Source organism: Opisthocomus hoazin, chromosome 4 (genome assembly GCF_030867145.1).
Source record: "Opisthocomus hoazin isolate bOpiHoa1 chromosome 4, bOpiHoa1.hap1, whole genome shotgun sequence".
Classification (NCBI taxonomy): Eukaryota; Metazoa; Chordata; class Aves; order Opisthocomiformes; family Opisthocomidae; genus Opisthocomus; species Opisthocomus hoazin.
In genome coordinates, this window is record NC_134417.1 from 12,115,487 (window position 1) to 12,128,381 (window position 12,895).

Consider the following 12,895-nt stretch of genomic DNA (forward strand, 5'->3'; position numbering starts at 1 on the left):
TCAAGTTTGTCATTGACAGGAAAGTACTCCTGTACTACTTTAAAGCATTCACGCTCAAAGTTTCTTCTTAGTATCTACTCAGTCCCTGCCAAAGAACACATTTATTATTAAATCTGACGGGAAGAACTGAGGAAGAAAACCCCAGTTACTAGCTTTAGCAATTATGCCATCTAATATACACTATTAAAAATATTGTGTAAAATCTTTGGAAAAAAAAAAGGCAAAGTCTGATTCTCTAGCAGTTTACAGAGTGACTACCAGGGAGGCTGAAACACATTTTTTCCATGCATTTTTTGGAAATTCATGAATGCGAACAACAATTCTTTCTCTGGGCACAGTTAGTAATTGAAGTTTGTCAGCTGGGAGGGGCAGGTGCAGTAAGAAACAAATCTTGGCCACAGCCATCAGACCTGTGCCATCAGAGAGGGCGAATTATTAACCCTTTGTTTGCCTACCCCCATATCCCTGTTCAACTTGCTGAAGTGTGATTTCTTTCCAGAAGTTAGCAACAGCAGAGGCTTTTTTGTAACACTGAAGAACAGTGATTTCTTCACTGTTTTTTCTAAGTGTGGAAGGATGGGTACTTTTTGCTTTACAGTACAACTCAGATTTCATGAATGGTCTTTACGGTGCTGTGCATGTGTGTCTGTCTCTTTTGCTGCTCCAGGGACATATAAAAGAAAGGTGTAAGAGACACATCAGTACTGTGAAGTGTTAGAAAAATGGGAATTTTAGATTGCTTAAACTGTTAGTTAAGCTTGTTTCCTCAGAGCGTACAAACACTCACAAAATGAATCAGCATTGTCCTCCTTGGACCTTTGTCTAAGGTACTTTACTTCTGTCTCCATCTTGCTGCGCAAGATTTTATAATCCTATCCTGAAAAAGCACAGTGCAGGCTTTATCTGCAGTAGGAGACAGGCTCTTCACAAATCCAGACATATTGGTGCTTCCCAAAGGGCCAAACAGGAGATTTGTCCTCTTTAGTAGGTGCTTTTACTCACCTTTGTGTTAGCCACCTATGACCTCCAAGCAGTGTTTGATTGCTTAATCAAAAGTAGAAGACGAATGGTCTTCAGTCTTGCTGTGCAGCTTTTCTGCTACGTACCACTGAGCTCCAGGAGATGCAGGGCTGGATTTTGTTAGACTGTCCTCTGTCAGTACCCCCCTGCGCGGTGTGTAAGCAGAGATTATTGCTCGCCCCCCCCCCCCACCATGTGCCATGGTGCTTGAGGTGCAATTTATTTTTCTACTAAGAGCCAAAGAAGTTTTCTCACAAAGGAAAGGAGGCTACTCTCCTTGCTTTCTTGATAAGAAGTTGCTGTACCAGACAAGGTCAGAGTTTCTTTAATGTAGTATTCAGTCTCCAACAGAGAATGACTAGAGCACAAGATGAGAAGAGGTTAAGCATAGTCCACAAGAGTGGATTGTATCCAAAGTGTGCTGGACTTCAAGGCCCTGTATACCTTTGTCAAGAAACATCCAGTTTGCTTTCTTTCTTTCGCTGGATTATGGTGCTCAGTATACAGAATACTCACTTTTGTGTATTTGTTCGTAGTCATAGGGGCTCTCTGAAGGCTTGAAGTCATCAGTAGCACAATATACCCCTTTGGCCTTTACAGTTTGCGGAGGTTTCCATACCTGGCTCATTTGAGGCCACTGCGAAATGGCAAAAAGATATCCCATGAAATATCTTACTGATTGTGGCTTAATAATAACAGATGAGACAGATTTACCCTTGCTTGACCAATAGTTTTGCTGTTTGTAGCAGTTGTTCCTTAGAAGATAATGTCTATCTTAATTTAGCAGATTCTGGCCTATTTTAAATATTTGAATCTACTTCTGTTTTACACAAAGACAAATGTGAGGAATTGCTTGGCTCCAAGACATGTGGCGTTCTGTGAGCGTGATTGAGCCTGCCAGAGGTCTGTTACGGCTGAAGAGGTGTTTCACATGCATACATCAGGATTGCTGTCATCTGTTGTTGATAATATTGTAGCTGCAGAAATTCCACTGCCCATAGACTTGCTGGAAAACTCAAGCTTTCAAAGAAATATTTTGCTCAGCTTCTAGTAAAGTCTAGGACTTGTTTTTCCTCAAAACAGACTCACCCCAACAATGGCTGCAACAAAACACTTTGGTGTGCTTGGACATCTAGCCTGTCTGTAATTAATCTAGATTTCAGTGCAGTGGTATATCAAGCAGAAATTCTTATCTTTCATCAAGCATCTGGTGATTAACTTCCTAGTTAATCGTGGTGTGTAGTATGCGGCTAAGTTACCTCGAATAAGTGATGTTTGAACCTGGCCACTGAAGTTCTGAGGCTGTGTAACTGTGGAATAATCTCTTGTGGAAAAGCTCTTTTTTCCACTTGAAGACCACTGTGTGTGGACTCGGTATCAGCAGAAGATTAGAAAACCAAGAACAGCTTTTGAAAATAGATTCATTTTAAGCAAGCGAGGCTACCCACAGCACACCAGTTTGTGTCAAAATGCAAAAAGCTGTGGGCAGAGCTTCAGTTTGCATCAGTCTGTGGTTTCGCTGAACCGTGGTAGCAAGATGTTACGGGTTTGCATGGCAAGGTTTTGGTAGCGGGGGGGCTATAACGGCGGTTTCTGTGAGAAGCTGTGAGAAAATTCCCCCATGTCTGACAGAGCCAGTGCCAGCCAGCTCTGAGACGGACCCACCGCTGGCCAAGGCCAAGCCAATCAGCAGCATTGGTAGCACCTCTGTGATAACATATTTAAGACGGGGAAGGTGCGTTAAGATCTGATTTTATTTCTCACTATCCTACTGTGACTTGATTGGTGATAAATTAAAGTCCCTTTTCTCCCGAAGTTCAGTCTGTTTTGTCCATGGCAGTAATTGGCGAGTGATCTCTCCCTGTCCTTACCTCGACCCTTGAGCCTTTCATCACATTTCCTCTCCCCTGTCCAGCTGAGGAGGGGGAGCGATAGAGTGGTTTTGGTGGGCACCTGGCACTTATACAGGCCAAACCAAAACACAAGATGCTACCCTATTGTGTAACTTGCTAGCTTACTGGTTAGTCTGTAATCAAGGCCTCAACTTCTAGGAAAGGCTGAGTCTTTTAAACTGTCCTCAAATGAGAGGAGAGATGAAACTCAAATGAGTTTGAGGGAGAGGGGAAAAATTTCAAAATGAGAACCAGTAGACAAGAGGCATGTTGTGGAGCTGTTTGGCTTGAACTGATGAGAGATAACCTCCTCCTGATTAGCGAGAAATACAATCCCTGCATTGGAACATTTAGTAGAGATTTCTCGCAGGAGATGCAAGGTTATTTGACACTTCTGCCCTGTAGTCTCTGAAAACCCTGAAACTGTTTCTGCTGTGGGAGACTGCTGTGTCTAAGAAATTAGTATTGCAAAGTTTTGGCATAGGGTTTTGAAAAATTTTCCCCTTGCATATTACCATGCGTATTACTGACTTCAGAGATGGTCTAGATAAAGTCAATGTATCTGCTTTTAAGGATGAACAGGCTTAATGGTTCTTGTCTGTTGGGCAGGAATAGTTAAAGAATAACCAATTCAATGGGAATATATTAGTTCTTTCTAAATGCAAGTTTATGGAGTGGAATGCTTACAAAATCCATCTGTTAAATGCTTAAGCAGATTTAAGCGTAAGTTTTAAGTATCTCTTTCTCCTGGGGGGGTGTCTGGAACTGTATGATAGGAATATAAGCATCGTATACTCTACATGAAGAGACAGCCAATATGCTATAAATAGTGACGTAATGAAGGGAGACAACCAAACGTGTAAGTTTATGTAGTAATTTTGAGTGGTAGAATTCTTTAGAGATTTCTTTTCTGGACTTAGGGACCTAAGTTAATTCCTTTTCTTTTAAAACATAGTTATGGTGGTGATGCATTAGACCAAGTAGCAAAAGCTGCTATCCATGAAGATGTAGGATGAGCTGATCTGATCTAACTGCTCACCTCTGCTGAAAGGGAATATCCTGGTCCTACCTGCGAGCTCTGGCACTTGCTCATTCTTTCCCTGAGCCAATACATCTCACTAATGCAGGGGAAAAAAACATTGAAGGTGAGGGGTGGGATTCTGCTGGATTAGTGAATTGGTCTGGCTTATGGAAGGCTCAGCCAAGCACCACAGCTGGTGAAAGGGCAGGGTGGAGGAGGAACCCTTTGGAGTGCAGGAGTAGAGAAGGAAGGTGGAAGAGAATGATCTTCCTGTAGCGAGCAGTTGATATCATTTCAGCATTTTGTAACACTTAGTCTCCTTTTCCAGGGCACGTACTAGAGCTGATTTCATCTACCCACAGCATCTTTCTAAAAGGAGTCAGTTTACGTGGGTTCAAAGGGAGATAAAAGTATGTGGAACAGGGATCCATTGATGATTGGTCTGTAAAAGACCACAGTTGTCTCGGGAAACCATACAGTCTTAACACAGTGGGAGTTCAGGGGTGTATTGAGTCAGTGGTTATCGTATAGGCTTTTCCTATTTTTCCTCTCTTCCTCCAGGCACCTGCTAATGACCACCTCCCCCCACCCACCCACAGTTACTGGAAAAGTTACATGCAAATAGTTCCTCTTGGCATTTTAAATTTCATGCCAGCAGTGGGTTGTGTGACATGCATGTAAGATAGGCTGCTAGAAGTTCAACATTTCTTTGCATCCAGATTAGCTTATTAACTCCAGTAAAGCCTATTGGTCAGATTCCTAGTTTTCCTTTGTTTCAGGTCACTTTGGGATATAGGCTTATGCTTCTTTGCTTTCGAAATACGGTTAAACAGATATAGTGTCACAGCTTTGGCTAATAATGTAAAGAAATAAAATCTTATAAGGAAGGGTTTTTGTTTTGTGATTTGTATTTGTTTGTTTTAAAATTGTGTAGGTGATTTAGTTGGGAAAACAAAGTAGAAGTCTTAGGGGCATGTTCATACCTGACAGCCCAAGAGGCCTTCTGGATCAGCTAAACTTCCTCTGTACTCCTGCTGTTTGGCACTGAATGTGCTAAGCACCTAATGGCCTTGGAGTTCCCGTGATGGTAGAGAATGCAATCTTGATTTGTTACCAGGGCAGCTGGTACAAGGTGACACTGAATATATGGTTCCAAGAGGTATTCCTGTTTTTGCAACTTCTACATTGGAAGGGAGGGAGAAGAAAAAATGTCGCTATGGAAGTTGGAGTGGTACGTGACAAATGACGATGTCAGTTTTCCATTGGCTGCTCACTAGCTGGCTGAATTGTAAGCAAAAACGAAAAATGCTCAACCATAGGTAGAGCATAAAGAAGGGAGGTAAGCAGCACATTTGTCAGAAATTTACTGTGGTACAAGATAGCAGTGCTCCCTCCTGCCCCGAGTTGCTCCATCATCTTTGAGACTAAAATGAAAAATGTGTTGTTGGCATAAGGAACCTGTTCCAAAGTAGTGCTATCCTTACCTGGGTTTTATATTTCTTAACCTATTTGTTCTTGTGATTAGTTTGTTTTTGTGATACCTTTCCTTTCTGCTCCGTCGGGGATTGGAGGGGCTGATGAGAATATGTGGTATCTTCATATCCAGTCTGGCCTGCTGCTTTTGAGAGGGAGGGAAAAACCCTTAGGGTTTAATTTTGTGCCTACTTGGTGTTAGGGAATTGAGGACCTGGAGAATAAGAATCCTTTCAGATAATGAAAATAGACACAGTTGCAAAGTCCTTACCTTTGTGTGTTTTCAGTGTGGAAGAGTTAAATATTTCTAAAGAGAAAAATATTTTGTGTGTTCGCTAAAAATGATATCTCAAGCACTAGAAAAATCCACTTACATATTGACTGTGCAGGCCGGTATTGAAACAGGAAATACAGGAAGGTCACAGCATAAACATTTGGAAGAGGGCTGACAAATACATGACATTACCAAGCTCCTCCCCACCTCTCCAAAAAAGAGACATCTCTTCATCCAAAAAATGGAAGGGTTGTCTGTAAAACGCCATGACAGTGAGAGTAAAGAATTGACAAATGAGAGATATGACTGAAGTTTTATGACGTGAATCAACTTGGAGAAAGGTTTTAGTGTATCCAGAACAACAGAAAAAAATCCACATAGAAAAATTCTGACCTTTGCTTAACTTTTGTGACTTGGTTTGGGATATTATTGCAGTAAATTTAGTAAAAGTTAGTATTTAGTAAATAATTTAGCACCACTAGTGAACTGAGTTTTGTTGCCAAGCTTGATAGCACATGGAAGAGTATTATGTTAGCAAAAATTACTTCTTTCAAATCAACCACTCTGTACAAACAGCCCTGAAGAGGAGATGCATTTGTTTTATGTCCTGATTATATCAGTTGCTTGATTTTAATATTTAGGGTTAAATGGAAAAAAAGCAATTTCTGAAGGAAAACTTTGGAGTAGACAAGAGAAGTTGAAACAGTATATTAAGATGCCTGCAGTAAATTATCTGATTTTGAAAGAAAAAAAAACAGATAATGATCTAAGAAATATAAAGGTTCTAATGATGGGAACAGAATTTAGTAGAATAACAGAAAAAATCCCTGTTTTTTTTAGTTCTTGACATGTCTGTAAACAACTGCAAGTGCCTGCAGGCGAGTATGCGGTTTTGTTGCTTTGATCCAGTTTAAATAAAGCCAGTATCTTCTTGTGCACAAACTTGTATAGAAAGAACTAAGAACAGATTATAAATCATCGAAATTTCATTTTCAGCCACCTGCCTAACTGGATAATAATAAGCCCAATAACCTAATGGTCAGTATTATTTTCACAGCTTAAGGTGATGAAGTTTCAGGATGAGTTAGAGTCTGGGAAAAGACCCAAGAAACCAGGCCAGAGTTTTCAGGAACAGGTTGAACACTATAGAGACAAGCTGCTCCAGAGGGTAAGAAATGTTCTTTATGTTTGGCTCTGATTCTGTGATAGGCTTTTATTGAGTTTATCAAATGTAAGGTGGCATTAAGTATAACAACACATGGTTCTCATTAAAATTCTACTGTAATGTCAAACTGCATGTCTAAATCCAAGTGCTTTCTGCAGAGTAGATATAATCTGTCTTTTTAATCAAAATAATGTAGTATTTCACACTGTACAGATGGGTGTCATTAGAATGTATTGAAACCTTAAAGCGGTCACTTCTGGATCTATTACATAAAGTAAACTGTTAGGTGTGGGAAAGGAAGGGGAGAGCTGTCAACTGAAGATGTTCTGTCAGACTTTGCATTTTGCTTTTAGTAATTGATCCGTTGTGTTAAAGGATTCTAAAGGAAGAGAAAGAATAGTATTAAGCAGCATATGTGCTTCTGATTCTCCAGTGTCTAAGATTTCCTGGGTAATTACAGCTCATATTGTCACCCAAAAGTGAATAATTCTGTACTGTTACCACTTTTAGTAATCCTCTGTGGACTATGAAGTCAGAGTGGCTTTAAAAATTAGCATCATATGTGTGCTGTCATGTGATCTTGAATCTTTGAAACATAACGAAAGAACACATAACCTGTTTGGACAATGCGTTTAGTGAGAGAGAGTAAGTGGCAGTTGCTTCTCTAATCTGGTTTCACAGCCTTGACAGATCAATGATGAAATTAGGTACTCATGCAGTTGCTTGGAAGCTAAATACAATTAGGCAGTTTTCACAAAGTGTTTGTCTGTTACTTGTTCTTTGCGTTATTTGGTGCACAACATCTGACTAATTCACTAATTCTGCGTAGTACCTTGAAGAAAGAGACTTGTAAAAATTAAGAAGGCTGATCCCTGAAGGAGATTTACACACTTGGAGGCTGATGTTAGCAGTTAAGACTTCAGATTTTTATAAGTAACTTTTCTTTTAAATGTAGTTGTATCCTAAAACTTTGCACTTCCTCAGTGTTTTCTGTAATTGGAGAAAGAAGTGATTTGTGTAGTAAACACAGAATGTTTAGTAGTTTAAAAAACCAGAAATTGTATTCCTGATAACTTTGTTAGATGGTCTGTGGCTTGTGTTGAGTTAGTTCAACCAGATTGCAATATTTTAGATTTTAAATAATTATCTTGTTTTTCTGTTTTCACTTTCTATGATGAAGGTAGTACTTAGCTAAGAAATATTTTGTGATAATAATAACAGGTGTTCGTTAAAACAAGAACAACCCTGTTGTTAAGGGACTAACTTTATCTTTTGCTTTAATGCCATAATAAAGTTAGTTTGTATAAGAATTATGTAATATTGGTTCTGATTGCACTTCCCATGAACTTAGTGGTTGGGCGTCATTTTTTGTTTGAGTTACGATAGAATGAGCTTTCCAAGAGTAACTTTGCTGGTAGTGTTGTATATTGCTAAGAGAATAGGAACTTACAGCTATTTAAAATACTGTTTATTCCTGTTTATGAAGATGAAATAATTAGTTATGCTATCAGATAAACTAGGCACATCTTAAGAGCCCATTGATTTTAGTGGAATCTAACAATAGTTTGCAACAGTAGGTATAGTGATACGGGGCACTTTGAAATTGTACTAGTAAGTCTTCCATGTAAAGACAATGTGAGACTAGGTTAGTATAGCTGTCCTGGTATTTCCTGCACTTGTATGATTATCTCTCCCTTGTTCTTTCTTTTTTTTTCCCCTCCCCCCTTTCTTTCATTTAGCTAAACCATCCCTTCTTTGTCTTCTTTATGGGGTATGCAGGGAATATCTGTTGATTTTTTGCCACAGAAGGAGTTTATGCTAGTACTGAAAGAAGCATCTCTCTTGACCTCTGTGTTCAGACTTGCTGATGATTTAGGTTTATTTTTGTATAATTAAAGTTTTTAACTATTTGACAGAAAAACGAGGTGTGCTCAGGGTGTATCTTTTCTTTCAAAGTGGTCCTGTTGTGTATAGAAATGGACCATATTTGTGGGATTTTTAGACAAAGTAGATGTTACTGCAGAATTTTGTTTGTATTTTTGCTTTGTCTTTAAGTGTCTTGTAGTTATGAGATTATCTCAATTCTTAATCTGGATGAATGAAGGTGAATACATATGTTTTAAGTAGAAAGAGGTTCCTGGTATTCTTTCATGTTTAATTTTGTTTAGAAAATCTATTACAGCTGTAATGTCTCCCTGAAATTTCTAAAGTTGAAGACTGTTCATTTCCAATTAGATACTCAGACTTTCTCACATAGGAGGACATCTTTCATATTTTTGTCAGTGTTTGTGTTACAATAAATGTTTCTGCTGTGTACAAAGCAGTAGGAAAAATTTGGAGAGTGGGTATGGTGTGACCATTAGTTCCTTCTCAGATGATGTGCTGTGTTCCTTCAGTACTCAGTGCTTTTATGCAGTTGGTGATTAGCTTGATTGTCTTTACTTAATAGTTAGTCACACCTCATCTGAAATAATGAATGCTTCTAATAATTTAGGAAAAAGAAAAAGAGTTGGAAAGAGAACGGGACAGAGACAAAAAGGACAAGGAAAAATGTGATTCCAGGTCCAAAGATAAGAAGGAAAAGGAGGAATGTACACCAACAAGAAAAGAGAGGTACGGCTTTCCTTAGGGGATGGGGAGAAAAACCTCACAGTTAGTATCTTTATATACAGTGGCAGCCTTGGAATTATGTTGTATCGTGCATCTTGCTTCAAAAGAAAACCACAAAACCACCCGAAAAAAATCCAAAACACCCAACAACAACAAAATGTACTTTGGATATTAAAACATGTTTCAAAACCTTTAAAGGAATTGTCATTTTTATCCTGCCCCAAGTGACGTACCCTTTTGAATAAAATCCTCTTTTGGTTCATTTAGGCCCTGAGGAAACATGGTAAAATAATGACTAGTTGAAAACAGGGTAGATTTAATGCTCTTTTAGCAGTAAATTTGCAGCAGTATATTAGTCGGAAAACTGTACTGAAGTCATACCATAAATTATTTGCGATGATTTAAATTTTGTTCATCTCATGGTGACGATTCTTCAAAACAGCTAGTTTTAGGGTAGCTGATTGTACACTCCGATCTTCTGATACTTGTGTAGCCAAACTCTTCTATGCTATTAAGTGTAGATAGGGTAAAATGCCTTGCTTTTCGCGAGACTATGACGGAATGTTTTTCATTGCAATCAACAAAGATGTGTCACAGCCCTGAATTTTTTTTTCAACCAGAGAAAGTCTGGTGTACATGTTGAACTTGATTTTTTTTCTTTAGTAAAAAGCCTGCTACTTTTTAATTACTTAAAAGATTCTAATGTTACACTGGTGAAAGAAAATACCTGCAGAAAGGAATGTGTGTTCTTAATACACGTTTTCACTCCTCTGTGTGTCTCTGCGTGTATGTACATGACTATTTGCTTTCTTTACAAAGGAAAAGACGACACAGTGCTTCACCTAGCCCGTCTCGCAGCAGTGGCAGTAGACGAGCGAAATCTCCATCGCCAAAATCGGAACGCTCAGAGCGCTCCGAACGGTCCCACAAAGAGAGTTCACGTTCTCGGTCATCACATAAAGATTCTCCCAGAGATGTCAGTAAAAAAGCCAAAAGGTAAGCTGGTATCTTCTCTGTTGTGGGTTGTAGGAAAGTTAAGTACATAGGTGTGTTTTGGTTGGATTCTTTTGTTTGTGCGTTTTTTAGCAGAGCGTATTTGATACACGAGTGTGTTCTCTCATAGTGGACTATACTGCATGTTCCTGGTTAAGAGTCTTTGGACTCTTGGTGTCCGAAATGTATACAGCCTCCTGCCTCGATAGCTCGACTGTTCACTTCTGTGGTCCTGTTTACCGGTTTGCTGACAATTTTGAGAAATACTGCTTTAAACCAAAGTACCTTGCTGCCTTATTAGCTTTTTATTTTCAAAGGACAAATCTTCTGTAGCTCACAGCATGCAGTCTTTCACTGATTTGCTTACATAAAGCTCCTCTCCCATGGTTTGTTTTTTAATGAGACACGTCTAGATTAGATAATTCTTATGGGTTTTTTTTTCCGAAGTAGGTATTGTCAAATCTCCAGACTGACACAAATATTTGTCTCTAGTTAATGTTAAACTTAGGGTGAGATTTTATTATTGTATTGATGTTTTTGTAGCTCAAAACTCGAACGTTCAGCTTCCACTTCTTTTAGAGGTGTAGAATACCTTATTGGTATAAGATTCCTCAGACATGCTGAGGAAAATTCCTTTGATGCTGTTGTGATAATCGTAGTATGTATTTAAAGTAATCAGATGCTTGTGTTACAAGTTAGGAATTCAAACAGAAGTGGAAAAGTACTTGAGAGGGTTTGGTTTTTTTTTTTAGAGTTAATATGGTGGTCATTCAATTTAGATTATATCGGATTAATGTATTAGGTGTGGGTTAGATGACAATAAGTTTATTCAGTGTCCATTCTTTTTCTGTGGGATTACATCACAAGCTGAACGTGTTTGAGAATCAAAAATATTTCAGCATAACACAATTCAACATAGTTTTTCACTTCTCCTCTATATGGATATAGGCTGCTACTAATACAAGAGGCAAGGTGGTTGAGGCATATGAGGAAGGTTGTGAATTTATGTTGGTTTAAGAAGGACATGAGTTAATGTTATTTTTCACGTGGGTTCTAAGCACTGAACTTAAACCCAAAATATATTAAAAAACCTTACAATGCAAAAATGGCCTTTTTCTCAAAAGCATGATACTGTTCTGTCATCCCCTTGCTGGAGAAAAATATTTTCTGCCTTGTTTAGCTCAATAAATGCATGCCAAATAACTGCAGAAAAAGTTGGTATTATCAATTAGCGTTTGACATAAAACTTTTTTTTTTTTGCAGGTCACCATCTGGCTCCAGGACACCCAAAAGATCAAGAAGATCACGATCCAGAACCCCTAAAAAGTCAGGGAAAAAATCCAGGTCTCAGTCCCGTTCTCCTCACAGATCTCACAAGAAGTCAAAGAAAAGCAAACACTGACAATGTTAATATTTTTTATGATGCTGTCACTTACTGGAAATGCGGTTTTGTTTTTGTGCCTGAGCAGTCTGTTAAAAAACAAAAAAGCATTCCTGATTTTTATGGGTTTCTTTTTTTTGTGAATGCACGTGTATACTCATGAGTATCGGCATCTGTAGACCTGTCTTTGTTTTATATTGTACAAAATATCTTCCTGTGACTATTTCCCAAAAACAAACATTTTGTGTTTAGAAGTTTCATCAGAAATGTGTGTAACTGATCTGCTGGCAGTAGTGATATTTTGTTTTAGAATGTTGTGACATAGCAGAAATAACTGAAATGTTCCCCCTTTTTGTAGCTTTGACAATTTGAATTAGATTTCAAATAAAATCTGAACAGAAAATGAAGATGTTGTTTTCTTGCCCCACTGGTGATACAGATCTCGAAAGGAATTCATAGTTTGTTTGGAAGTGCTGTGTATTTCAGACATAACTATGGTGTTTAGATCTTTCAGTACAGTGGTAGCTCTGTTCCTGTTTTTGCTAGTTTGACTGTCCAGATAAAAGCACCTTTTGAATCCAGCGGATGGGTTTTCTGTCCTACCGTGACACTTCACTGTAAGAGCAGTTGAATAGTCTGGTACCTGCCATGAGAAGCATTACAAGTAAACCTTTGCTTTCTATTTCTCCATTTTAATTGCAGGGAATATTTGTGATGCCAGAGTATTGTTCTTGTTTGTTTTTAAAAAAGGGCCTCTGCAGAGATGCATCATATGTATGGGTATGTATATCATATATATATATATATGTATATGATGTATCAATAACAAGCCATATTTATGGCATGCATGGGGAACAAGAAAAGGACAGCAAGCCTGAGGCTGTAGGACTTCTTTCTTAAATATAGGTAAAAAAGTTGCAACCTACAGTACACTGTTGTTCTCTAAAACTGATTTTTACTCCAAAAGGATAGCTTTTACATTATTTTATTGAATTTATTCCTCTGTTGTGGACATTCTTCAAAATGGGAGAAACGTAAAATTTTTAATTAATATTTTATTTATTAA

At 38.3% G+C, this 12,895-nt stretch overlaps 1 protein-coding gene across 2 annotated transcripts in view; it reads left to right on the forward strand.

The window, feature by feature from the left end:
* The window catches only part of U2SURP (U2 snRNP associated SURP domain containing), a 47,039-nt gene extending 34,803 nt beyond the window's left edge, over positions 1-12,236 (forward strand). For both annotated transcript variants that reach the window (XM_075418013.1, XM_075418014.1), the window contains 4 exons: positions 6,738-6,848; positions 9,340-9,458; positions 10,275-10,451; positions 11,712-12,236. In XM_075418013.1, the coding sequence (XP_075274128.1) occupies positions 6,738-6,848; positions 9,340-9,458; positions 10,275-10,451; positions 11,712-11,850 (546 nt within the window). In that variant the 3' untranslated portion in view covers positions 11,851-12,236. The remainder of the gene's footprint in view (positions 1-6,737; positions 6,849-9,339; positions 9,459-10,274; positions 10,452-11,711) is intronic.
* The last annotated feature ends 659 nt before the right edge of the window (positions 12,237-12,895 follow it).